This window comes from Oncorhynchus clarkii, chromosome 20 (assembly GCF_045791955.1).
Source record: "Oncorhynchus clarkii lewisi isolate Uvic-CL-2024 chromosome 20, UVic_Ocla_1.0, whole genome shotgun sequence".
NCBI lineage: Eukaryota > Metazoa > Chordata > Actinopteri > Salmoniformes > Salmonidae > Oncorhynchus > Oncorhynchus clarkii.
In genome coordinates, this window is record NC_092166.1 from 31,299,970 (window position 1) to 31,326,432 (window position 26,463).

At 44.3% G+C, this 26,463-nt stretch overlaps 1 protein-coding gene across 2 annotated transcripts in view; it reads right to left on the reverse strand.

Moving 5' to 3' along the window:
• LOC139376202 (epidermal growth factor receptor-like) overlaps positions 1-26,463 on the reverse strand; it is a 77,832-nt gene that overhangs the window by 5,215 nt on the left and 46,154 nt on the right. For both annotated transcript variants that reach the window (XM_071118496.1, XM_071118497.1), the window contains exons 2-22: positions 15,517-15,668; positions 14,828-15,014; positions 12,659-12,790; positions 12,291-12,359; positions 12,048-12,166; positions 10,159-10,300; positions 9,660-9,776; positions 8,931-9,057; positions 8,719-8,792; positions 8,508-8,595; positions 8,165-8,364; positions 7,617-7,749; positions 6,942-7,032; positions 5,030-5,196; positions 4,832-4,870; positions 4,526-4,670; positions 4,296-4,418; positions 3,761-3,859; positions 2,460-2,645; positions 1,607-1,762; positions 1,249-1,324 (exon numbers count right to left, since the gene is read on the reverse strand). In XM_071118496.1, the coding sequence (XP_070974597.1) occupies positions 1,249-1,324; positions 1,607-1,762; positions 2,460-2,645; positions 3,761-3,859; positions 4,296-4,418; positions 4,526-4,670; positions 4,832-4,870; positions 5,030-5,196; positions 6,942-7,032; positions 7,617-7,749; positions 8,165-8,364; positions 8,508-8,595; positions 8,719-8,792; positions 8,931-9,057; positions 9,660-9,776; positions 10,159-10,300; positions 12,048-12,166; positions 12,291-12,359; positions 12,659-12,790; positions 14,828-15,014; positions 15,517-15,668 (2,622 nt within the window). The remainder of the gene's footprint in view (positions 1-1,248; positions 1,325-1,606; positions 1,763-2,459; positions 2,646-3,760; positions 3,860-4,295; positions 4,419-4,525; positions 4,671-4,831; positions 4,871-5,029; positions 5,197-6,941; positions 7,033-7,616; positions 7,750-8,164; positions 8,365-8,507; positions 8,596-8,718; positions 8,793-8,930; positions 9,058-9,659; positions 9,777-10,158; positions 10,301-12,047; positions 12,167-12,290; positions 12,360-12,658; positions 12,791-14,827; positions 15,015-15,516; positions 15,669-26,463) is intronic.

A 26,463-nucleotide genomic window follows, 5' to 3' on the forward strand; every position in this document is an offset into this window, starting at 1 on the left:
TACATTTACTGTACTTTTCGCCGCATTTGTTGATATCAAAATCAGAAAATACTCTGGATACATTCAGTACCATGATAAGAATATTCCTGGAAATGTGGGGTAGGTGCAACATAAGACAGAAAATTGACAAGGGTTTGACTGAGAGGACTAACTGGTGTCTCCAAGTGGCCACACACTTCTCTAAAGTGTACATTGTTCCTAAGACATTTCAACCCACTTTTATGACTCAAAGAAGAGTCTTCAACTATAAAGTGCTTTTTTGAGCTCTCTCAGCTGTGCCGTTGAGGAACTAGAGCAAGCACACTTGTAGTTGTTTTGTTTGGAACGCAACCCTGCATCCCCGCCTTCACACAATTACTGTTGTTGTTTACGCAATCCAAAAATGGCGTCATTCATAGCATGTTACTGTACACCCACTGCATTCCAATTTATGCGCTTGTCAGTGCACAAACCTGCCATTTTCAACCCGTATAGAGGTACGAGTGTAAAGGGCTACTTATAGTGGCATAGAAACAATCCCAGTTAAAGTTAAATAACTAGGGAACATTACTTTGTTTTTATTCCAGAAAAGCTGTTCGGCAGAAACCAACAATGTCAAGTTACTTTCTAAAAAACCACACAGAGTCAACATCAGTGAGTTGGATGTGTCCTTAGGAGTGGGAGTTGCCAGGTTCCGTTGGTGTTGGATCAGTTTGAAAGAGAAGAGGAGGACCAGGAAAAGGAAAAGAGGAGAGGAGGATAGAAAGAGGGGCTTAGGAGGGCTGGCGGGTGGTGCTGCCAGGGCCTGCTGATGTCTTTGCCTTGTAGAGTAGAAGACACAACTTCAGAGAACCGGATCTGGAGACCGGCCCACAGAGCAGAGTGTGTGTGTGCGTGCATGCATCCAAACTGTGTGTCCAAACCAGGGGTGGTGTGTGTTAGGGACATTGGTTTGAGGTGGAGGATTCAACATTGTAAGATATCGGACCTCCAGGACCTGCCGGTGTAACGTTAGATCAGAGATACCAGATACCCGTTTCTCTAATGTCCCAGATACTCAAAAACCCAATACTCCTATCTGGACCTGATTTGAACAGTTCTGATTAAGTACATGATCCAGAAACAATATTTATGCATCTGGATTTACACAAGCACTGTGGTTAATTCCAGCATTGACGTGCATTGCTGTACATCCAGTTTTGATATATGTATGTTAAATGGATTTGTGCATTAATCCTATTAAATAGTGTGGGTATGTGGGTTCCTGACCATAGCTCCAAACATCACTCTGATGTGTGTATTTCCTGTGGAGGATGGACTCCAGTGCCATCCATTTGATTGGTACCTGCAGAGAGAGGGCTCTTATGAGTTAGGGTTCACAAACTGAGGTAGTTCTTCCAGATGACCAAGACAACATTAGGTATTTAGGTAAAGTATAGCAACTGTGTTATCGATAGACTATATTAGTTTGGGATGGAAATAGTAACATAAATCACTATCGTATTGAAAAGAAAGAAAAAAACGGGACCATAATATTATATTTACTTGGCAAAAAAACGTATTCCTTGCGTTACATTTCTTCACAGTAATTCAATTCAATCAGTAATGAGGGGAATGAGGAACAGACCTTTCCTCCGTCTGCGTGGTACTCCTTCTCGTCAGCGTTGAGGAGTTTGGCCAGGCCAAAGTCCGTGATCTTGACGTGCTGAGGGGTCTTCACCAGGACGTTCCTCGCTGCCAGGTCACGGTGCACCAGGTGACGCTCCTCCAGGTAGCTCATCCCCTGAGGCCAACCACAGGTCAAAGGATCAAATGAGGAGGTAGAAGCGAATGAGTGAGTCTATGGCCATACATGGGCCCTGTTTTAGAGCATTCTAACTGTATTCAAACAGAGCGATAGGGATACAGCACTTTATAGTGACTCATTGTATTATTGTTCTAAAAAGGTCAACAAGATGTCAAGTGAACGTTGAACTGTAGGTGTCTATAGGAGTGTATGGACATACACGGCCTTTCCGGACTTTCCACTGACTCACTGTTTGATTAAGTTTTAATCCACTACACTGTGACTCATGGGTAGTCTTAAAGGGCCAGAGTTTTGGTCAAGTCACATGGTTAGGAAAGAGGTCCGTGCCTTATCATAGTCTGGGTGCCACGTTCCAGTTTCGCCATTTATGCCTAACCCCGTCATGATCGTTGTGTGACAAGACAGCAACAAGTTTTCTAAATCAAACACAGACTGACACCAGATCTGTATAATTATGCTGCAGAGCATGACAGACGACTTCAGGACAGGAAGTGCACCCAGCATTTTGTGGTTTGAAATTCCAAATGTAGCCGTAACAAGAGTAAAAAAAAGAATATGAATTTTCACAAACACACTTTTCTTTTGGTTAGTTGGAAAAACAACAGCGTCTTGGAAATTCACTACATTGAATGAACACATACTGCCCGGTCGCTTAAATGCACCATAGTCTTACCTTGGCGATCTGCACACACCAGTTGAGGAGGTACTGGGATCCGATGTTGTCCTTGTTCTCCTTGACGTAGTCCAGCAGACAGCCGTAGGGCATGAGCTGGGTGACCAGCTGCACTGTGGAGGTCAGGCAGATGCCCAGCAGACGACACACATGGGGGTTGTCCACGCTGGCCATCACATAGGCCTCCTATAGTCGGTTAGATATAGTACCAACATTTATTCCAGGGCAGTATAGTACAGCATACCGCCTTTAGGGCTAGTGATGCTGGCATCATTCTAGTGTGTGCTCATAAAACTCAATAATGATATCTAAACATGAACCATTTCAACAACTGACAGCTTGAAGACAATGTACGCTTACGAGCCAGATACATAAACGTGCAAGACCTTTTCTTTAAAGAAAGCTCTTGACCTTCGTGGTGAGAGGTCAAGAGAAACATCACTGCAAAAACCTCAGCTGTCCATGCACTCTAAATCCTGAAACGGAATATTCACAGGACCGTGCCAGACCTGGGCTCAAATCATATTTGATATCTTTCAAATACTTGGGGCGTTTGATTGAGCCTGCCTGGAGTGCTAGATCGGTGGGGCATGAAGTTGGACTATTCTATTGGTTCCACTGCGCCAGAAAGCTCAATCAAGTGCAGCCAGCCAGCCAAAGTATTTCCGAATACTTAATGAACCCAGGTCTGGACAGTGTTTTTTTTTTTAAACTGCAGTTACTGGAAAAGATTTTAGATTTCATTCCAGAAAACCTTAACCTTGAATTAGTATCCTCCTCCCACTCCCCAACCCTGGTCCAAACCTTCTCAATGAGTTAATCTCATTTCCTACGCTCCCACTGAGAAAATGACTTCTAGAAACCTGACACCATTTCCCATTTTCTAAATAAATGTTGTCATTATTTCAGCTTCTTCCTGAATTGATGAGCATGTGCTTGGAATTAGTGTCCAGTGACATGCAATAGTGGCTGTATAGGCTTCTCAATAACATATTATGCCGCTAAATTAGGTCAAAAAAACAAATTTGCCAACGAATGTTTTGTTTGAAAGTGCTTGTGCAGTGTGGTATGTATGGGTAACCATCAATGAATGTATGATACCATACTGTGCTTAATAGCACTAATTTAGATTCTACTGTAAATCAGATATAGAATGTCTTTATATTCGGAAGATACCAGTTCTAACTCCCATGAACAAACATCTTTAAGCAGGGAAGCCAACCCTGGGCCTTGAGGGCCGAAACATTTCTGGATTGTGTTTCTACCAGCCTTGTCTAAGAGTGAAGAGTGATATAACTCACGTCCAAGATCTCCCTGTTGGCTTTAGGTGATGTGGCCTCTCTTAAAACCTTAATGGCCACAGGAATCTTCACGTCCTCTCCTTCAGGGACCCACAGACCCTGCACGACACACACACACACACACACACACACACACACACACACACACACACACACACACACACACACACACACACACACACACACACACACACACACACACACACACACACACAGGAAAAATTCCAGGCACTAAATAATCATAAGAAAAATGAGTGTACATTAATCATTTCTTAAAGGTTTTGGTTCGTTACAGTGGAACATGGGAACGGCAAACTAACTGGTAGTTACTGTGGACTGGATTATGACGCAGGATGTGGTACGTTAAATATGTGGCTGTTAATTGCAAAATTGACAACAGACGTAGATGTGGTTAAAGGGTGTTGGTTTATACGCAGTCATAACACACATTCCCATAAGCTCCTTCACTACAGTACAATCCAAGATACTGGAGTTCTCTGAACGAAATCTAGAAGAAGTTAGCGCTTGTATTTACCTTGTAGACAGTGCCGAAGGCCCCTGATCCCAACACTTTGATCTTCTTAAACTCGGTCTCTTTGAGAATGCGGAGCAGAGCCTGGTTGGGGGCCTCACCACTGGGGGTCAACGGTTCAACTAACTGTAGAATAGCAATAGATGCGGATAAGGACGGTTTACGTTGATGCACTATCAACGATGACTACATTCCATCTGTAGAAAGTGTCTGCCTCAGTGTCTGCCTCTCACCTCTCTCTCCTGGAGTAGTCTTCGCAGGGTTCTCTTCCTCTTGATGTGGCGTCGCCTCAGTAACACGAAGACAGACAGGCCCATGATGAGGAAGGCAAGCAGCCCACCCACCACACCAGCCGCGATCACCGATAGGCCAGAGTTACTGCATGGGAGACAGGTGGTAACCAAACAACGCAGAGAAAAAAAAACGACACACAAATGATAACTGTTCATTAGCTTAGTGAACTGAGTGTTTCTAAGTTTGAATACAATTGGAACAGTACCATTGTAAGTTACTGTTCACGATAAGAGTCAATTGCTTACCCTATAGACTGACAGCCTCTCAGACCAGGACCGGTGCATCTGTAAACACATAACGCACGTATGAACACGTGTCCGTTCCAACACCTCTACATCCATTTCTTTACTGAGACATTTCATTTTTAATATTCAAATGAGATGCATGTGTCTGTATTTGTGTATTGCGGTATTTATGCGGTTGTGACAGATTCCTTCACTTACCCCTGGGTACAGTTCTGGTGGCACAGCTGGCACACCTTCATCTTATCTGCATACTTCCAGATGAAGGTGTTCTTGCCCCCTGCCACCCCTGGCACCCCTCTAGGGCACCCCAGGACACAGTTGTTGCCGTCTTTGAAGTTAGCGCACTGGGTACACTGCTCTTGGCCCTGAAAGAGAGAGAAGAGGATAGCAAGCCCTTGTATTACATACACATCTAAAAGAAGCAACTGTGTGCAGACATACTTTATTTAACAGACACAACTATTGTATAATAATAGCATGCTAGAGAAATACATTGTGCCTACTGTGCTGGGACATGGCATGGAGATGGACGCATAGTATATTAAGCAATAAGGCACGGGGGTGGTAGGGAAAGGGGGATACCTAGTCAGTTGTGCAATTGAATGCATTCAACTGAAATGTGTCTTCCGCATTTAACCCAACCCCTCTGAATCAGAGAGGTCCGGAGGGCTGCCTTAATCGACATCACCGTCATCAGCGCCCGGGGAACAGTGGGTTAACTACCTTGTTCAGGAGCAGAACCTTGTCAGCTCTGGGATTCGATCCGACAACTTTTCGGTTACTGGCCCAACGCTCCTCCCCGCTAGGCTATCTGCCGCCCCTATATGGTCAATATACCATGGCTAAGGGCTGTTCTTATGCACGATGCAACGCGGAGTGCCTGGTTACAGCCATTAACCGTGGTACACTATACATACAAAAGTATGTGGACACCCCTTCAAATTTGTGGATAAGGCTGTTTCAGCCACACTCATTGCTGACAGGTGTATAAAAGGTGTATAAAATCGAGCAAACAGTCATGCAATCTCCATAAATTACTTACAGAAGAGCTCAGCGACTTTCAAAGTGGCACCATCATAGGATGCCACCTTTCCTACAAGTCAGTTTGTCAAATTTCTGTCTTGCTAGAGCTTCCCCAGTCAACTGTAAGTGATGTTATTTTGAAGTGGAAATATCTAGGAGCAACAACGGCTCAGCCGCAAAGTGGTAGGCCACACGAGCTCACAGAACGGGACCACTGAGTGCATAGGCGCGTAGCGCCAAAAATTGTCTGTCCTCAGTTGCAACACTCTGTGGTCTCGTTCTGTGAGTTTGTGTGGCCTACCACTTCGCAGCTGAGCCGTTGTTGCTCCTAGACATTTCCACTTCAAAATAACAGCACCTACAGTTTACTTTTCCTCTTCAAAATAACAGCACTTACAGTTGACCTTTCCTCTTCAACATTTCTGAGGCTGTTTCTCATGGTTTGGACTAGGCCCCGTAGTTCCAGTGCAAGGAAATCTTAACGCTACAACATACAATGACATTCTAAATTATTCTGTGCTTCCAACTTTGTGGCAACAGTTTGGGGAAGGCCCTTTCCTGTTTCAGTATGACAATGCCCCCTGGCACAAAGCGAGGTCCATACAGAAATGGTTTGTTGAGATTGGGGTGGAAGAACTTGACTGGCCTGCACAGAGCCCTGACCTCAATCCCATCAAACATCTTTGGGATGAATTGGAACGCCGACTGCGAGCCAGGCCTAATCGCCAAACATCAGTGCCCGACCTCACAAATGCTCTTGTGGCTGAATGGAAGCAAGTCCATGCAGCAGTGTTCCAACATCTAGTGGAAAGCCTTCCCAGAAGAGTGGATGGAGGCTGTTATAGCAGCAAAAGGGGGGACCAACTCCATATTGATGCCCATTTTTTTGGCCATATCGTGTATATTGGCCATTTACCACAAACCTGAGGTGCCTTATTGCTATTATAAACTGGTTACCAATGTAATTAGAGCAGTATACCTGATATACCGCGGCTCTCAGCCAATCAGCATTCACGGCTCGAACCACCCCGTTTATAATATAGAGATAAATACTTAGACATAGAATAAATATAAGAGACACACATACTGGTCCAGTGCAGGTCTGGGTTCCATTGAGGAGCTGACACTCAGGATGACATTCCACACACGTCTTATTCACTTCAGTCTCACGTGGCTCCCTGCAGAATGAGGACAAAACATCAGCATGTAGCATATTTCCACTACCCTAGTCCCAGATCTGTTTGCGCTGTCTTGCCAACCTTTATTGTCATCGTCCCATAGGAGTTGCTAAGACAGCACAAACAGATCTGGGAGCAGGCCATACTTCCTACTTGTTCAACATTTGATTTTAGGTGGTTCCATTTGCAGATGGTTGCATTGATCCCTTTCCTCATAGCAAGAGTTCCATTGTAAGCAATGTTAGACAGAGGAGACTCCCGAAGTTAAATATCTATGAGTTAAGTGCTCCCATTCCAGCTGAGAGGACTGTCTTCTCATGAATTGGGTTAAAAGTCGCCTTACTGCCTTAAGAACTTCTTACATGTACTCCTGATGGCAAGTCTTCTGTCTGGTTTTACTATTTCATTCCATGCAAAACTGCATCTTGCAAAATACCCATGTTCAATTGATAGCTTGAGTTGCCAATAGTTTTCTTTGCCAAGTGTACAAAAAGTTAATTTCACTCTTCTTCACTGCTTCAGCTTTCCAGAATCAGGTCCCTTTAATTGTATAAATGGGGAACAGACAAGGGATCCTCCCTCACCCCTCTAGCAGGTTACAGGAGTCTACACAGCTTCCTGTTCGGCTGTAGTCCTGACAGGCGAAACACATGGTGGGTCCAGGTCCCCAGCAGCCATATCTGGTACACATTGTGTCACATGTGTTGTTCTGCAGCCCTGCAAACACACATGCACAAACACATAGATATCGACACAAAATCATTGTTCTAACCAAGAGATAAAGTATATATAGTATTCAAAATATCCTTTTGACTTTTCACACAACCTTGTACAAGCAACAAGCTAGCGTCCATTTCCTAGTTCTCCCACACTTTCACAGTTTTATGGCCACAACAATAGAGATTGGCATGGGCCAATATTAATCTCAGAGCCACATACCCCGATGTGACCTTTGTTTTAGTAAACACAGAGCGTCGTGTTATCACCCTTTTATTACGGGCTCGAGTTGTTTATGTGACATTATGGTGTTGACTGTTGGTGTTTGTTGCGACTGCTCTTGTTTGCTGCTGTTCCTTTTTTTGTGTCGGTGTTATGTGACCACACACGTCAATATAATGACTTTATGATTTACCGCATGCGGCTGCGTGGGCATTGCTCTCCAGCTGTATGGTCTGCCTGTCGGACTTGAACAGCTGCTTCCAGTGGCGCTTCTTGGTGTAGCAGAGGTTGGAGTTCCTGGTGATGACCACGTCTCCATCGCTGATCTCCTTCAGCGAGCGAAGACCCAGGTGGGTGATGGTTAGCTGGGTTATGGCCAAGCTCACCGTACCACTTGAGGAGGGAGAGAGAGGAGAGGGGAGTGAGAGGGAGGGAGACACTTCATTTTTTTTAGAAGTTCCAGGTGGCTATTAAGGACTTGACCAGCTCACTACTGCCACTCTTTAATAGATGCGGAGACTGAACAGTGGTCTTACTGTTTGGTCCGTCCTCTAATAATCTCCAGGTTTTCAAAGGGACTGAGGGATGTCATGTTCTCGGGCCAGTTCTGAATCAGCAGATAGCCTGGATGTTTGTTTTTATAGAACAGGAAGAAAACATACATATATGAATGTAAAATAATCAACAACATGGCTCTTTTGGTAACCTTTTAGTATAGTTAATAGACTATTCTGCACTGCCTCTTACCAGTGATTTCTCTGACCGTCTTGAAAACGTCTAGCTTGGCAGGATCCATCTTTGGTGCTTTGGTAAATGGGTCCCTGTGAATAGCAAGAACTGTGAAATGTATCTGCCATATTCACAAATACAAATACAACACATTAAGTGTGATGTAAAAAACGAGTCAGGTCTTACTCAACAGGCTCTTAGGTCTTATTCTATATGTTCTTAACACTTACCCATGGATAGACGTGTAGATAATAGCAATGTTCCCATTGATTTTGGTGCAGTTTTTGAACGTGTCAATGTTGGTGGCGTTGATTGACAGAATTTTGTCAAGTTTCCCCATTCCAAGTCCATTGCAAACTGTGAAAATTAGTAATATGTTAATAAAAACAAACGTGACATCTAATTTCTTAAAAAAATGTTTACCCCTTTTTCTCCCCAATTACATGGTATCCAATTGTTTTAGTAGCTACTATCTTGTCTCATCGCTACAACTCCCGTACAGGCTCGGGAGAGACGAAGGTTGAAAGTCATGCGTCCTCCAATACAACACCCAACCAAGCCGCACTGCTTCTTAACACAGCGCGTATCCAACCCGGACGCCAGCCGCACCAATGTGTCGGAGGAAACACTGTGCACCTGGCAACCTTGGTTAGCGCGCAATGCGCCCGGCCCGCGATGTGACAAGGACATCCCTACCGCCCAAGCCCTCCCTAACCCGGACGACGCTAGGCCAATTGTGCGTCGCCCCACGGACCTCCCGGTCACGGCCGGTCACGACAGAGCCTGGGCGCGAACCCAGCGTCTCTGATGGCACAGCTGGCGCTGCAGTACAGCGCCCTTAACCACTGCGCCACCCGGTAGGCCCGGCATCTAATTTCTTTGCCACGCAAAATTTTTTGAGAAATCACAAGCCAGAAAACGAACGCAGTGCAGTTTTGTTGTGGCAGTATCAACTGTACCTTTGGGGCACAGTCCATCACACTTCTTGCACTTCCTGACTCCTCCCTCGTCCACTTCGTACGTGTCACCACTGCATGTCCGAACGCACGCTCCATGGTCTGTCACCACATAGTTATCTGAGGGGGAAAAAACAGAATATATAACACATCTATGTAATGCATTGTGTACTGTGTATCGGACAGTATTGTATGCATGGCAGTGTCTGAGAGCTGATTCTAACAGCCTGGAGAAAGTAGAGGCGTCTATAGTATTAGCTCTCCCTGAACCTAAATCCTTTTTTCCCCTTGTTTATGCAGTTTCTGATTCAACCCAGAGAGACTGGCACAGACTGACTGACTTAAGAGTAATACACCAGCCTATAGGCCAGCGTTTTCCAACTCCAGTCCTTGACCCCCCCCCCCAAAAGCTTCTAATGAATCCTTATATCCTTTATCATATACAGTAGCCTCATAGAAGAGGTCATAAGGGGACATGGATGGGACATGTGGGTTTTCTTACGAGGGCAGGTCTTGACGCAGGTGGCCCCGAAGTTGTACTTCCCGTCTGGGTTGTTGACTAGCTGGTGAAGGTTGCGGTCGTAGAGCAGGAGGCGCGGACACGAGTCTTTACACGTCCCGTCATCCTGAAAGTCCCGGCAGGCCTACGGCACCAAACAGGGCTATGTTCATTAAGCAGCAAACCAAAGACAACAGACAAACAGGAAATGGACTACCTGAACCTGTCCAATAAGAAACGCTTGTTTTCACTTTCCGCTGCAAAATGTTACATGTCCTAATAAATACGGCCCAGCCATCATAGACAGAGCAATAGGACCATAACAGATGCACAGATTATAACACTGCATTGCTATTTCACGGCTCAGCTTAGCCAGAGAGGAATAGGTGACGCTGGCTTAGTTTCCCAGCTGGGGACTAAGCCTGATTCTCAAGGCACTGTCAAAAAGCAGGGTTTAATCAACGATAGAAAGGGTCACTGGATACAAAAGCAATACAATGTGGTTTTAATCATAAAGTGGATAGAAAACAGTGGTACTGGTGTAAAGTATGTTGGTCACCAGCCAATAAGACAAAAGGGAGCATCATAAGACAGAAATAATGATGTGTGAAATGTGAAATGCAATGTGTGTCTGTTTCCTAACACATTTATTGGGTGAAGAAATAACTACAAAAGAAAAAATGTTTTTATTTATTTATTTTATTTAACCTTTATTTAACTAGGCAAGTCAGTTAAGAACAAATTCTTATTTACAAAGACGGCCTAGTATCTGTAGTATATGTGAGAGATGCCATTCTTGACCTATGACTAGCCAGGGTTTTGTCAGACCACGTGGCCTGACCAGGGGAAACTCTGGACCCTACTTAAAGCCTAACTGAAGCCCAGAATTGTTCATGGTCACTCCTGTCCCACCCTATGACACCAGTACAATATGAAGGTGGAATCTGTCTCTGCCACTTGTGAAAGTGGCGTGTCTGTCTGTCGGTCTGTCTCTCACCAGCCGCTCTAGGTCTGGGTCAGATACAGTGTGAAGATGGGTTAGGGTTATGGTTAGGGTCTCTCACCAGATAGTCTCTAGGTCTGGGTCAGATACAGTGTGAAGATGGGTTAGGGTTATGGTTAGGGTCTCTCACCAGACAGTCTCTAGGTCTGGGTCAGATACAGTGTGAAGATGGGTTAGGGTTATGGTTAGGATCTCTCACCAGACAGTCTGTAGGTCTGGGTCAGATACAGTGTGAAGATGGGTTAGGGTTATGGTTAGGGTCTCTCACCAGACAGTCTGTAGGTCTGGGTCAGATACAGTGTGAAGATGGGTTAGGGTTATGGTTAGGATCTCTCACCAGACAGTCTGTAGGTCTGGGTCAGATACAGTGTGAAGATGGGTTAGGGTTATGGTTAGGGTCTCTCACCAGACAGTCTGTAGGTCTGGGTCAGATACAGTGTGAAGATGGGTTAGGGTTATGGTTAGGGTCTCTCACCAGACAGTCTGTAGGTCTGGGTCAGATACAGTGTGAAGATGGGTTAGGGTTATGGTTAGAATCTCTCACCAGACAGTCTGTAGGTCTGGGTCAGATACAATGTGAAGATGGGTTAGGGTTATGGTTAGGATCTCTCACCAGACAGTCTGTAGGTCTGGGTCAGATACAGTGTGAAGATGGGTTAGGGTTATGGTTAGGGTCTCTCACCAGACAGTCTGTAGGTCTGGGTCAGATACAGTGTGAAGATGGGTTAGGGTTATGGTTAGGGTCTCTCACCAGACAGTCTGTAGGTCTGGGTCAGATACAGTGTGAAGATGGGTTAGGGTTATGGTTAGGGTCTCTCACCAGACAGTCTGTAGGTCTGGGTCAGATACAGTGTGAAGATGGGTTAGGGTTATGGTTAGGGTCTCTCACCAGACAGTCTGTAGGTCTGGGTCCAGTGCAGCCTGCAGCACAGTGTTCGTTGCAGCAGTCGATGGGAGACGGACCCTTACACCTCTTAGAGCACTGCTGGGCACAGTTCAGCTTCGTCACTAGACGGAAGGAAAACAGCATCAGTAATGTGCAAGTGCCAGTTATGATATTATACAACTAAGCCCTTGTTTTTGTCTTACGGTATACCTTTCAACAATATTAGAGTCTGGTTTACAGACTTACATGTCTGGCAGTGTTCTGGGCCGGGCGCCCAACATGAACCATTGAAGCATCCAGGATCACAATTTTTACCTACAAAAATATATCAAAATAATAGTTAAAGATCTCTGCAACTTCAGTGTACTTTAATACTTTATAGTGTACTTCAGTATTTTAATGTTCAATAAAGCAAAGTTGGAGTTTTTGATTAGTTGAAAGTTAAACATGACTAAACTGTTGGCTGCGCTGGGTGAAGCAGCTTCCTGTTAATATCTAACAACATGAACAAATCTAGCCTCAAGCGTGTATAAAAACACAAAACATTGAATGGGATTATGGTAGGTGCATTTATGTGACGCATTGTTTCATGTGCTGTAACAGGAGCTCCTTACAGAGACGATTTCTGTTGGGTTCAGGTAACTGCATGTTGGGTTTGCTGTCAATGTCCACGATGTCCAACCACTGGATGGTCTCCACGTTACACAGCTGGTTGCCTGAGAACTTCACTCCTCCTTTCAGGATCTCTGGAAAATGGAGAGAGATGCGTTTATTTTCAGATGGATGTTGAATGTTGATGTGAATTAATCAATGTAATAAAACGGTGTAGATAACCTAGCTCCAGCTCCAAAAGCAACCCTAACCCTAGCTTCATGTCCACATCCTGGTTAAACCCTGACCCTAGCCTCAACCCTAACCCTAGCTTCATGTCCACATCCTGGTTCAACCCTAACCCTAGCCTCAACCCTAACCCTAGCTTCATGTCCACATCGTGGTTCAACCCTAACCCTAGCCTCAACCCTAACCCTAGCTTCATGTCCACATCCTGGTTAAACCCTAACCCTAGCTTAAACCCTAACCCTAGCTTCATGTCCACATCCTGGTTCAACCCTAACCCTAGCCTCAACCCTAACCCTAGCTTCATGTCCACATCGTGGTTCAACCCTAACCCTAGCCTCAACCCTAACCCTAGCTTCATGTCCACATCCTGGTTAAACCCTAACCCTAGCCTCAACCCTAACCCTAGCTTCATGTCCACATCCTGGTTCAACCCTAACCCTAGCCTCAACCCTAACCCTAGCTTCATGTCCACATCGTGGTTCAACCCTAACCCTAGCCTCAACCCTAACCCTAGCTTCATGTCCACATCCTGGTTAAACCCTGACCCTAGCCTCAACCCTAACCCTAGCTTCATGTCCACATCCTGGTTCAACCCTAACCCTAGCCTCAACCCTAACCCTAGCTTCATGTCCACATCGTGGTTCAACCCTAACCCTAGCCTCAACCCTAACCCTAGCTTCATGTCCACATCCTGGTTAAACCCTAACCCTAGCTTAAACCCTAACCCTAGCTTCATGTCCACATCCTGGTTCAACCCTAACCCTAGCCTCAACCCTAACCCTAGCTTCATGTCCACATCGTGGTTCAACCCTAACCCTAGCCTCAACCCTAACCCTAGCTTCATGTCCACATCCTGGTTAAACCCTAACCCTAGCCTCAACCCTAACCCTAGCTTCATGTCCACATCCTGGTTCAACCCTAACCCTAGCCTCAACCCTAACCCTAGCTTCATGTCCACATCGTGGTTCAACCCTAACCCTAGCCTCAACCCTAACCCTAGCTTCATGTCCACATCCTGGTTCAACTCTAACCCTAGCCTCAACCCTAACCCTAGCTTCATGTCCACATCCTGGTTCAACTCTAACCCTAGCCTCAACCCTAACCCTAGCTTCATGTCCACATCCTGGTTCAACTCTAACCCTAGCCTCAACCCTAACCCTGGCCTCAACCCTAACCCTAGCTTCGTGTCCACATCCTGGTTCAACCCTAACCCTAGCCTCAATCACAACCCTAACCCTAGCTTCGTGTCCACATCCTGGTTCAACCCTAACCATAACCCCAATCACAACCCTAACACTAGCTTCATGTACACAACATGGTTAAACCCTAACCCAAGCATTTCGCTACACTACAAGCATTTCGCTACACTCGCATTAACATCTGCTAACCATGTGTATGTGACAAATAAAATTTGATTTGATTTGAACCCTAGCTTCATATCCACATCCTGGTTCAACTCTAACCCTAGCCTCAACCCTAACCCTAGCTTCATGTTCACATCCTGGTTCAACTCTAACCCTAGCCTCAACCCTAACCCTGGCCTCAACCCTAACCCTAGCTTCGTGTCCACATCCTGGTTCAACCCTAACCCTAGCCTCAATCACAACCCTAGCTTCATGTCCACATCCTGGTTCAACCCTAACCCTAGCCTCAATCACAACCCTAACCCTAGCTTCGTGTCCACATCCTGGTTCAACCCTAACCATAACCCCAATCACAACCCTAACACTAGCTTCATGTACACAACATGGTTAAACCCTAACCCTAACCCTCAACCACAACCCTAACCCTAGCTCCAGCTGCCACCCGACCCTAGCTTATAACAAGGGCTCAGAGTTTCCCTGGTTTGGTTCTAGTACGTGAGAAGGCACACAGTGACCAGTCATTATGCGGCTGGGTACAGCGACTGCCTGGGCAGAGCAGGGACAGGCCTAGAGACTGACCTGTGAGGCTGGTCAGAGGCAGCTCAGTGGTGCCTGCTCCCATTGACTTATTATGGTTCATCAACACAGCCAGGGCAAAGCCATCGTTGTAGAGAGTGTGGCCTCGGATGATGCGCAGGTTGTCCAGGGGAATCCTGTTGGCTGTGTTGAGGGCGATCAGAACATAGCCACCCACCTCCTGAATGGACTGTGGACAAACAAGGAAACATTTGGGTTAGGCCTTGTCTTCACACACTATGCCAGGGGGGAACAACTTCAGACCTAGAGGCTCCAGCTCAGGTCCTACTGGTTTTCACCTGTCTATAACGTCATAGCTAGACAAGGTTCACAGAAGGTTACCACCGGTAACCCACTGAACCTAGTCACAAGTATGAGGACAACCTAAGAGACTTTCTCAACTGAAGCTATAAGGCTCTATTGAGGTGTTTTGGACAGCTTACCCGTTGAAATAGCTTTGGACCATGCCCGGAGGTTAAAACAAGCTTGTGAGACATTTTGTTTTGCGGCTGTGATGTTTTCATCCAGTAATGCTTTCTCCAATGCTTTCTCCAAACAAAGGGGTTCCTTACCTGTAGCCTGGTCCCAGAACTGTTTGTGCCATCTTGACATCTCCTATGGTCATTGTTCATGGGAGCTGACAAGACAGCGCAAACAGATCTGGGACCAGGCTAACGTTCCTTTTATCTTACCCTGAGGAAAGACAGATCATGGTGGTCTTCCATGTGTGTGACCTCCAGGTTCTCCAGGACAATGGTACAATTGCTGTAGGTCTTGACCATGTTCAAGTAGTGGCCCTCTTTTGACCCCAGAAGGCTGAACCGGTTAGTGATGCCCTGGCATACTGGGGGGGAGAGAAGATGATTAGAAATCATCCAGCAAAGTAGAAGACAAATCACCTGAGTGAAAAGTGACCATACTTGAATTTCCCAATGAACATGGAAAAACTGCTGCCTTGATCCAGACAGGAATATCTTAGCTACCAAGCACCCTTACATGGATAGTGATATTCATCATGCATAGTCACTGTTAAAATGTACACTGGCATACCCAAGACAACAAAGTACACCGACTCTCTGATTCACTTCTGCCTCTCTTTACACACGTGTGTCAGAGGAGCTTAAGTTGTCTTGTTTCTTTGTTTGTAGGTGTGAGCTGTGCTGTGCACAGTCATACTTTGGTTCATTCAATAGCATTAAATAGCTGAGCTGGATTGAATCTAGAATGGGAAATTGATCCCTACGATGCTGCCGCTTACTCATGAGTCGCTGTGTGCTCTGAGCTGGCCGACCATATTTATCTTGGCCCAGACTCTTTCCACTGCTATTCTGGCTAGTTAAAACAAATGCCTTGAGTTTCTGCACCGTGTCAACTCTGTGCAGAAATATTTTGAGTTACTCTTCACAAACAGGCGTTTCATGGGGATTATTATCTATTCCACTCATCTCCCTGTCACAACTAAGAATATTGGCAACATTAAAGGGACGTTATCGGTCCATGAATGCGGCATCTTCTGGAGTTTATGAAGCGATGGGTTTTGGAGTTAGATAACAATGATTATTTAAAGGTCTTGAACAGTCAAAATCATGTTTTTCATGAAATTGGTTGGTATTTAGATGAAACCAGATCAAAGTATGATGACCAAAGTATGAAAAATTACTGTTGCTTCTACATTGATGAAGTTTGATCATAAAGTTACTGGTCCCCCTCTCAATTAACTTCAGGGGTCAGGGATCTGGAGGGAGATACACCGTCCTCCATGTCAAACACTTGGATTCAGGAGGCGGGATTACTAAAGGAATAGGGTGACATCACCCTAACGCATTTTTTTTTTAAACCAATGGTAACATGATATTCTCTTACCTAATTTAAATAAGCACTGCCTTGTAAACAACATCTGAGAAGGTGTGTTTGTGGAGGGGCGTGGTTTAAAGAGCTATGTAGCTATTTTACTGGTGCCAAAATTTGATTTTAGGGTGTCTGTCAGCAAATATAATGAAAAGTTTACAATATTCATCTATGGCAAAGATATTTACATGTTTCCCTTTTCATCTGTGTCTGGTGTTAGCTAGTTACTGGCTATCTAGGTCTTCAGCCAGCATGGAACAAAAGGGGGGGAAAGGTCATTCAAAACGCCGACAAGAAATTTGTGGAGTGGTTGAAAAACAAGTTTTAATGACTCCAACCTAAGTGCATGTAAACTTCCGACTTCAACTGTATATATAGTTAACACATCTGTCAGTGCAGCTGTGAACCATATCACAAGAGATATGACAAACGGGAGATGTATACATACAGTTGAAGTCGGAAGTTTACATGCACTTAGGTTGGAGTCATTAAAACTTGTTTTTCAGCCACTCCACAAATTTCTTGTTAACAAACTATAGTTTTGGCAAGTCGGTTAGGACATTTACTTTGTGCACGACAATACATTTTTCCAACGATTGTTAACAGACAGATTATTTAACTTGTAATTCACTGTATCACAATTCCAGTGGGTCAGAAGTTTGCATAAACTATGTTGACTGTGCCTTCAAAGAGCTTGGAAAATTCCAGAAAATGATGTCATGGCTTTAGAAGCTTCTGATAGGCTAATTAAAATAATTTGAGTCAGTTGGAGGTGCACCTGTGGATGTATTTCAAGGCCTACCTTCAAACTCAGTGCCTCTTTGCTTGACGTCATGGGAAAATCAAAAGAAATCAGCCAAGACCTTAGAAAAAAAATGTAGAACTCCACAAGTCTGGTTTATCCTTGGGAGCAATTTCCAAACGCCTGAAGGTACCACGTTCATCTGTACAAACAATAGTACGCAAGAATAAACACCATGGACCCACGCAGCCAACATACCGCTCAGGAAGGAGACGCGTTCTGTCTCCTAGAGATTAACGTACTTTGGTGCGAAAAGTGCTAATCAATCCCAGAACAACAGCAAAGGACCTTGTGAAGACGCTGGAGGAAACAGGTACAACAGTATCTATATCCACAGTAGAACGAGTCCTATGTCAACATAACCTGAAAGGACGCTCAGCAAAGAAGAAGCCACTGCTCCAAACCGCCATAAAAAAGCCAGACTACGGTTTGCAACTGCACATGGGGACAAAGATCGTACTTTTTGGAAAAATGTCCTCTGGTAGGATGAAACAAAAATAGAAATGTTTGGCCATAATGACCATTGTTATGTTTGGGGGAAAGGGGGATGCTCGTAAGCTGAAGAACACCATCCCAACCATGAAGCACGGGGTGGCAGCATGATGTTGTGGGGGTGCTTTGCTGCAGTAGGGACTGGTGCACTTCACAAAATAGATGGCGTCATGAGGCAGGAAAATTGTGGATATATTGAAGCAACATCGCAAGACATCAGTCAGGAAGTTAAAGCTTGGTCGCAAATGGGTCTTCCAAATGGACAATGACCCCAAGCATACTTCCAAAGTTGTGGCAAAATGGCTTAAGGACAACAAGGTCAAGGTATTGGAGTGGCCATCACAAAGCCCTGACCTCAATCCTATAGAAAATGTGTGGGCAGAACTGAAAAAGCGTGTGCGAGCAAGGAGGCCTACAAACCTGACTCAGTTACACCAGCTCTGTCAGGAGGAATGGGCCAAAACGTTTGTCAGGATGTGGAGGGCTACCCAAAACGTTTGACCCAAGTTATACAATTTAAAGGCAAATACAAATACTAATTGAGTGTATGCAAACTTATGACCCACTGGGAATGTGATGAAAGAAATAAAAGCTGAAATAAATAATTCTCTCTACTATATTATTCTGACATTTCACATTCTTAAAATAAAGTGGTGATCCTAACTGACCTAAGACAGTGATTTTTTTACTAGGATTAAATGTCAGGAATTGTGAAAAACTGAGTTTAAATGTATTTGGCTAAAGTGTATGTAAACTTCCGACTTCAACTGTATATAAAAAAAATACATAATTGATGCAATTTCAATGTTGTTTGAGTTGCTTTGTGTGTCACCAAATTTGATTGAGATGATTTTACTGCAATTCTGCATCCAAGTTTCTTGACATAGGTGTTTCAAAGAGCTCTCAGTCAAGGCCAGCTCATGAATATAAACTTTTCGTCTACTCAGCTTGTCTTTTCAAAATTCATTGGTTGTTAGCCATGAGAGAAAAAGTTATGTTTTATAGCATTTCTATACCCCCCCCCCCCCCCAAAAAAATGATATACAGTGCCTTGCGAAAGTATTCGGCCCCCTTGAACTTTGCGACCTTTTGCCACATTTCAGGCTTCAAACATAAAGATATAAAACTGTATTTCTTTGTGAAGAATCAACAACAAGTGGGACAAAATCATGAAGTGGAACGACATTTATTGGATATTTCAAACTTTTTTAACAAATCAAAAACTGAAAAATTATTCAGCCCCCTTAAGTTAATACTTTGTAGCGCCACATTTTGCTGCGATTACAGCTGTAAGTCGCTTGGGGTATGTCTCTATCAGTTTTGCACATCGAGAGACTGAAATTTTTTCCCATTCCTCCTTGCAAAACAGCTCGAGCTCAGTGAGGTTGGATGGAGAGCATTTGTGAACAGCAGTTTTCAGTTCTTTCCACAGATTCTCGATTGGATTCAGGTCTGGACTTTGACTTGGCCATTCTAACACCTGGATATGTTTATTTTTGAACCATTCCATTGTAGATTTTGCTTTATGTTTTGGATCATTGTCTTGTTGGAAGACAAATCTCCGTCCCAGTCTCAGGTCTTTTGCAGACTCCATCAGGTTTTCTTCCAGAATGGTCCTGTATTTGGCTCCATCCATCTTCCCATCAATTTTTCCATCTTCCCTGTCTCTGCTGAAGAAAAGCAGGCCCAAACCATGATGCTGCCACCATCATGTTTGACAGTGGGGATGGTGTGTTCAGCTGTGTTGCTTTTACGCCAAACATAACGTTTTGCATTGTTGCCAAAAAGTTCAATTTTGGTTTCATCTGACCAGAGCACCTTCTTCCACATGTTTGGTGTGTCTCCCAGGTGGCTTGTGGCAAACTTTAATCAACACTTTTTATGGATATTTTTAAGAAATGGCTTTCTTCTTGCCACTCTTCCATAAAGGCCAGATTTGTGCAATATACGACTGATTGTTGTCCTATGGACAGAGTCTCCCACCTCAGCTGTAGATCTCTGCAGTTCATCCAGAGTGATCATGGGCCTCTTGGCTGCATCTCTGATCAGTCTTCTCCTTGTATGAGCTGAAAGTTTAGAGGGACGGCCAGGTCTTGGTAGATTTGCAGTGGTCTGATACTCCTTCCATTTCAATATTATCGCTTGCACAGTGTTCCTTGGGATGTTTAAAGCTTGGGAAATCTTTTTGTATCCAAATCCGGCTTTAAACTTCTTCACAACAGTATCTCGGACCTGCTTGGTGTGTTCCTTGTTCTTCATGATGCTCTCTGCGCTTTTAACGGACCTCTGAGACTATCACAGTGCAGGTGCATTTATACGGAGATTGATTACACACAGGTGGATTGTATTTATCATCATTAGTCATTTAGGTCAACATTGGATCATTCAGAGATCCTCACTGAACTTCGGGAGAGAGTTTGCTGCACTGAAAGTAAAGGGGCTGAATAATTTTGCACGCCCAATTTTTCAGTTTTTGATTTGTTAAAAAAGTTTGAAATATCCAATAAATGTCGTTCCACTTCATGATTGTGTCCCACTTGTCTTCACAAACAAATACAGTTTTATATCTTTATGTTTGAAGCCTGAAATGTGGCAAAAGGTCGCAAAGTTCAAGGGGGCCGAATACTTTTGCAAGGCACTGTATATAATGGGTGATATTTTAGTCACTCAAAAGGCTATTTTCAGGACCTTTAAGACTTTTGTGGAAATTCAAGCTGGAGCCATATTGGAATACAACTCCCATTCTTGGCACAATTAAAAAAATGTATCAGGCTCTTCCAAGTGCTGATAACGTGTATGTACACACAGGCTCTAGCACCAACAATAGAGCCATTGAGCGAGCCAGGACAACAAACGCCTAAGATAAAAGGCTGATAATGCTGTAATCTACTCTTACATAACCCGTGTTCGGATAAGCCAAGGCAAGGAGGCAGTACTAGAGATAAGTATGCAGAGGAAGACAAGAGGATCCTTTACATAGTAGTAGAGACTGACTGAGGAGAATGTGGGTCTGGAGGAAACAGGTCACCTTACTGACTTCCTGTTCATTCTGTCTGTCTGTCCCTTGAGCTGGTCTGACAGGTTGTTGAGACTGACACTGTGACACTGTGACACTGTGAATCAGGGGCACATTTTATTTGATTTAACCTTTATTTAACTAGGCAAGTCGGCTAAGAACAAATTCTATTTACAATGACGGCCTACCGGGGAACAGTGGGTTAACTGCCTTGTTCAGGGGCAGAACGACAGAGGTTTACCTTGTCAGCTTGGGGATTCGATCCAGATGAGGAAAGATGCGTGGTTCCCCAAGCACAATCACACACTAAAGACCACAAGTGATCAACTATAGACGACTGTACAGTACAGAGTTAAATGTGGAATAAAATAAAATTTGAACAAACAGAGTAGCCTTGGCTAGAACCAGGGAACATCCGCACCACAACACTTCACACTCAATAAGCAGCATTCTAACCAATCGCTCAAACAAAACTATCGTTGTGGTTGAGCAAGAGCGACACTACTTCACATTCTGGTAAATGTGTCCCTGGAGTCAGAGTAAGAGCTTTGGGACAAACAGGGAATTTACCTTCCTCAAATTCAAGTCAGTAGCTAGGTTTCCATCCAATTGGCGACAGATTGTCCTGCGAAGATTCTAAAATCCGCAAAAAGATCCCACCTTGTCTAGCATATTTTGTTTTGTTGACATTTGGAAAGTTTACATCAGGCCTGTCATGACATTTTCTTATCAGACATGTTCTTTACTCGTATTAAATGGTTGGATGGGAACCTTCTGTAGTTGTAGTGTTCCTAGGAATACATTCCTAAACATGCCTGGTCCTGACAGCAAAGTCAGAACACGCACCAGAACTCAAGCGACAGCCTCAGCATAAGACACACCTTAATAACACAACACAATGCTCTCGTACACTGGCCTTTTCAAATCCAAGAATGGAGGAAATAAGCATATCATTACTAAGGAGTATTATTCTAACAAAGCTTGTCCTCTTGAAATGATACACTATGGAACTTCATAAATGAACTGGCAACACAAATGTCAAAGCAATATCTTACTATATTTATTTACTCCTTCCATGGTACACTTCACTTGTTTGTTATTACTAGCTCTTGTGATCAGTTGATCTGTTTGTGCTGTCTTGCCAATTAATCTGGTCGTTGTCTCGCAGAAAATGAAGGAGCTGGCAATATAGCACAAACAGATCTGGGACCAGGCTAGCGATGGGGCCAATCAGAGAGAGAGTATAGGACCTTGAACAGCTGTGTTCCTCGGTGAAGTCCTTTCGTTCTAGTCCTCATTAACAAGTCCCCGAGGGGACACCCTGACATGAACCCTTTTCACCCACTGCACTGGCCTAAGGGTGCGTCCCAAATGGCACCCTATTCCATTTACAGTGCACTGCTCGGGTCCAAAGTGGTGCACCACACAGGGAACAGGGTGCTATTTGGGACGCAACCTAACAACCTAACTCTGTGGCAACAGAGGCAGGCCCAAACCCCCTAACGCCTAGCAACAGAGGCAGACTTAGGATGCTACTGTAGGAAGCTGCCTCTTTTGTTTTAATTAGGAGAGGCATGACGTGAGATTTAATAAACAGAATTAACTCAATTATGACTGACGGAAAGGCCGAAGAGGAATAAACCAAAAACATCACAACCTGTCTACATACAGTATACAGTAGTAAGAGGCAATGCATTAAAGTATTAGCCATCATTTAACATCACAGATAGGTCATCATAGGGAGTGATATCATACTTTCACTGTTGTGTGCCATAAGCATCACTTACAATATCACACCACACGGCTACAATCAGGTCTAAAACCTGACCGTGTGTCTCGTCACCGTTGCCCTTCTCTCATTGAGAGGTTTGATCTTTTTTCAATTTTTCTTTTCTATTGTGTTATTGACTGTACGTTTGTTTATTCCAGGTGTAACTCTGTGTTGTTGTTTTGTGTCACACTGCTTTGCTTTATCTTGGCCAGGTCGCAGTTGTAAATGTGAACTTGTTCTCAACTGGCCTACCTGGTTAAACAAAGGTGAAATAAAAAAATAAAAATCTTCTTATATGTCAGTGGTATATTCAGTCTGAAGAAAAAGTGTGTGTGTGTGTGTGTGTGTGTGTGTGTGTGTATAGGCCATGGTAAACATTGCACTGTATTTGCCTACTGATTTCATCAACAGTTTTATGGCAGACCCAGGAGGAGCTCTATACGACCTGACATTACACCACCATAAAACAACTTAATGTGTACGCCATGACAAGAAGAAACCAAAAATAAAGTGTGCCATTTCAGATGCAGCCTCTAGCGGTTAGAATAACACTACACTCGTGATTAAGAGAGAATCATGGATTTATAACGAATACCAGATGAATAGTTCAAATTGAAAACAAACTTTGGTGCAAATGATGCAATCATCTGCCTCTACATGGATCTGAGAACTATTCAAATACCTTGGCCCTAGTTAGATATCATTCCATTACAATCCTTCATGAGACCTGAATGTGGAAATGATACATCAAAAACCCAGAAGTAGCTAAACCGTACCGGATGTGCCATTTATTCCGTCACACCTGATGCACGCTTGACTCATCGAGAATGACAGTACCATCAATTTACATAAGATGCAGAGGGAGTGGTTTCTGATGAAGTCAATGGGATGAGTGAGGAGGTAGTTTGTGATATTGTTAAAATGCTTCGCTGATTGCTTCACTTCCTTTCCGCCCAGCTGCGGTGACGTCACTTACTATGCCAGGAGTCGAGGAGGAGCAGGCAGGGAGTGGCGGCTCTGGCAAGTCTCCAGAACCTCTACCTCTTTGTGTGTGTTATGTAATCAGGTAAAAGACTTCCTGTTTGAGAGGCTCAGTTGTACAGAACATTCCCTGGATCGCCTTGTGCTGCAGCCCTAACAACGCTGTGCACACACACACACACACGCGCGCGCGCACACACACACACACACGCGTCCACACTCATGCGCACGCACGCACACACACACACACACACACACACGTGTTCACACACACGCACGCACGCACACACGCACGCACACACACACACACACTCACACACACACACACTCACACTCACACATCCTAGACTAACCTGATCATTAGTCATCTGAGCTTGCTTCAATGTGCAGTCACACATCTGCCTTTTGATGTCTTCTTGCTGGACTAGTGTTAGAACTCAAGGTTGTGAAAGCAGATTTCTGTTTCTGGCGGCTATCAGATCTTTAAACTGCGGGACGTGTAATGAGGCAACTACTTCATCTCCACAAGTTAAGTTTATTACAGCATTAACATTGTGTTGTTCTAAAAAGTTGTTACCAAAAGAGTGTTTGCAAGGAACCTCTGTAGGTCTTTTACCCTGTGTGGAATCTGGACAAGTTGAATTCTGAATCAACAATTGTCTCTAATTTCACAAAAGCACAAAAACAAAAACAATATTCATATGCCAACTGGGTTGTACTAATGTGTCTATAGCCTATCTTCAGTAAAGGGAATGATGATTGACAGCCCGTTCTATTGGGAGAAACAGAAATGATCCAACAACCTTGTTTCCTTCCCCTCATTTACTACCTGCAATTAAATTACAATGCCACCAGAGTCTGAGAATTTCATTAGTGAAATTTGACTAATAATTAATGGGGAAGTGGCTATGTTCATTGATATTCTTGTTTATTCCTCCCCCCGAAGAAAGAATCACAGCAGAATAACCCAACCGCCAGTGTTATCCTCTCTTTAATACAAATCAATACAAACACTAATTTCCTTAGTAAGACTTAGGCTACATTTCTATTCATGCAGAATGATAGTATCATCAATTTAACATTAAATACATGCAATCAATTGTACGAGTCAGAAGAGTTTAATAAGAAGAATCATCGATCTCCTAAACGTGACGGCACCACGCTTCTGAATGGAAAAACAGATGCATCGTGTAGCAGTTTCTTCTGCTTTCCTTGGATGCAGTACAAAGTACAGGCTCCTCGGGGGTGCAGTGGACTGCCTCAAGTTTCCATCCACACCCCCAGATTCGACGGGAGCATAATCTCAAAGGCCCACTATATGAGGGAGGAAAATAAAGCACTTCCCCCATACTTCCTGTGCATTGAGCACAAACTTCCTCCATCTCTCCTCCTTTCCGATTGGCTGATGTTGACGAGGGGGTGAGGGATCAAGTCCCGATTTCGCAATATGATTCAAAATGAATACTAATGCAGTTAACATACACAAGGTACGTATCCTAATAGAAAACCTTCGTTCTGAGAAGTACCCTGTTTAGGCCTACGGACGTGCAGTTAAAGAAACCCGTCCTAATATCCTGTCCTTTGTACTGCGAGGTCAGGGGACGACTTCATCTTCCTCTGCGTGGGAGATGCATGTAGCATCAATCCCTTTGAGAAAACAACTCGGGGCGTCTCAGAAGAAAAGTGGTCCACAATGGGAGTGGAGGGTGGCGGATACACCCCCCCCCCCCTCCCGTACCCCTCAGGGTTGCAGAGAGGACAAAACACCAGCCCAGCTGTGGAGCACAAGGAGCACAGGGCAAGCAAACGCCAGTGAATGCTGTGAATGACCAATGATCCCTTCTAACTGTGTTCACTTTAATTTACGTGAATCTATCTGGAGAGCAGATTGAGCCCTCTGTAGGCACAACACAACTCCATGACTTCTCACTGGAAGAGCTCTTACAGTTTGAGCTGAAAGTAAACGGCTTTGAAAGTGTCGTCTTTCGGAGCGGTTTGGTCCTTAAGAACTCTGAGGGAAAAGAGACCAAATAAAGGCCAAAAGGCTAATATTTACCCCAGTTAGAGAGTGTTCCTGTACAAACACATAGTGTTCTCTAGCAGTCACTGAGACACTCCAGATATCTGCAGCAGAAGGGTCAGTCGTATGTTTACTCTGTGACCCTGTGGTGGAATGCTGGAATAGACCCAGTCACTCTGCACTGTTGCACAGCACACACACCGTTTTGTGTAAATCGCAACAATAACCGAGAAGGATGGAGAAGTTCATAGGAGCACTTCAAATTTGGTTTGAGAAACGAAGGCGTTTATTATTTTTTTTAAATAATGACATTCCTGAGCACATCCTAAAAAGGCCCTGACATGGTCCTCAGTGACGTCCTGGGAACTTACAGGGAACTAGACAAAGGTCCCCCAGAGAACGTTCCCTTGGGACCGTCACGCAACGTTCTCAGAACGTCAAAGGGATAACGTCCTGCCGAAACTCTTAAGAAGGCTAATGGGAACATCGCCAAATCTCCTTAGGACATCCCTATTTGCTGGGATGTAGGCTTGGCATACACAGAGCTGCTGTTCGATACTGATATTGATACAAGAAGCTCTTTTCATGACATTCAAGTCAGTGATCCCTTGAATTGACACAGTGATCCCTGGTCACACAACAGACTCTTCATTCATTTACTTGAACTATCAATGGCGCATTCACTGCTCCTAATGATGCCCCTTTGTGG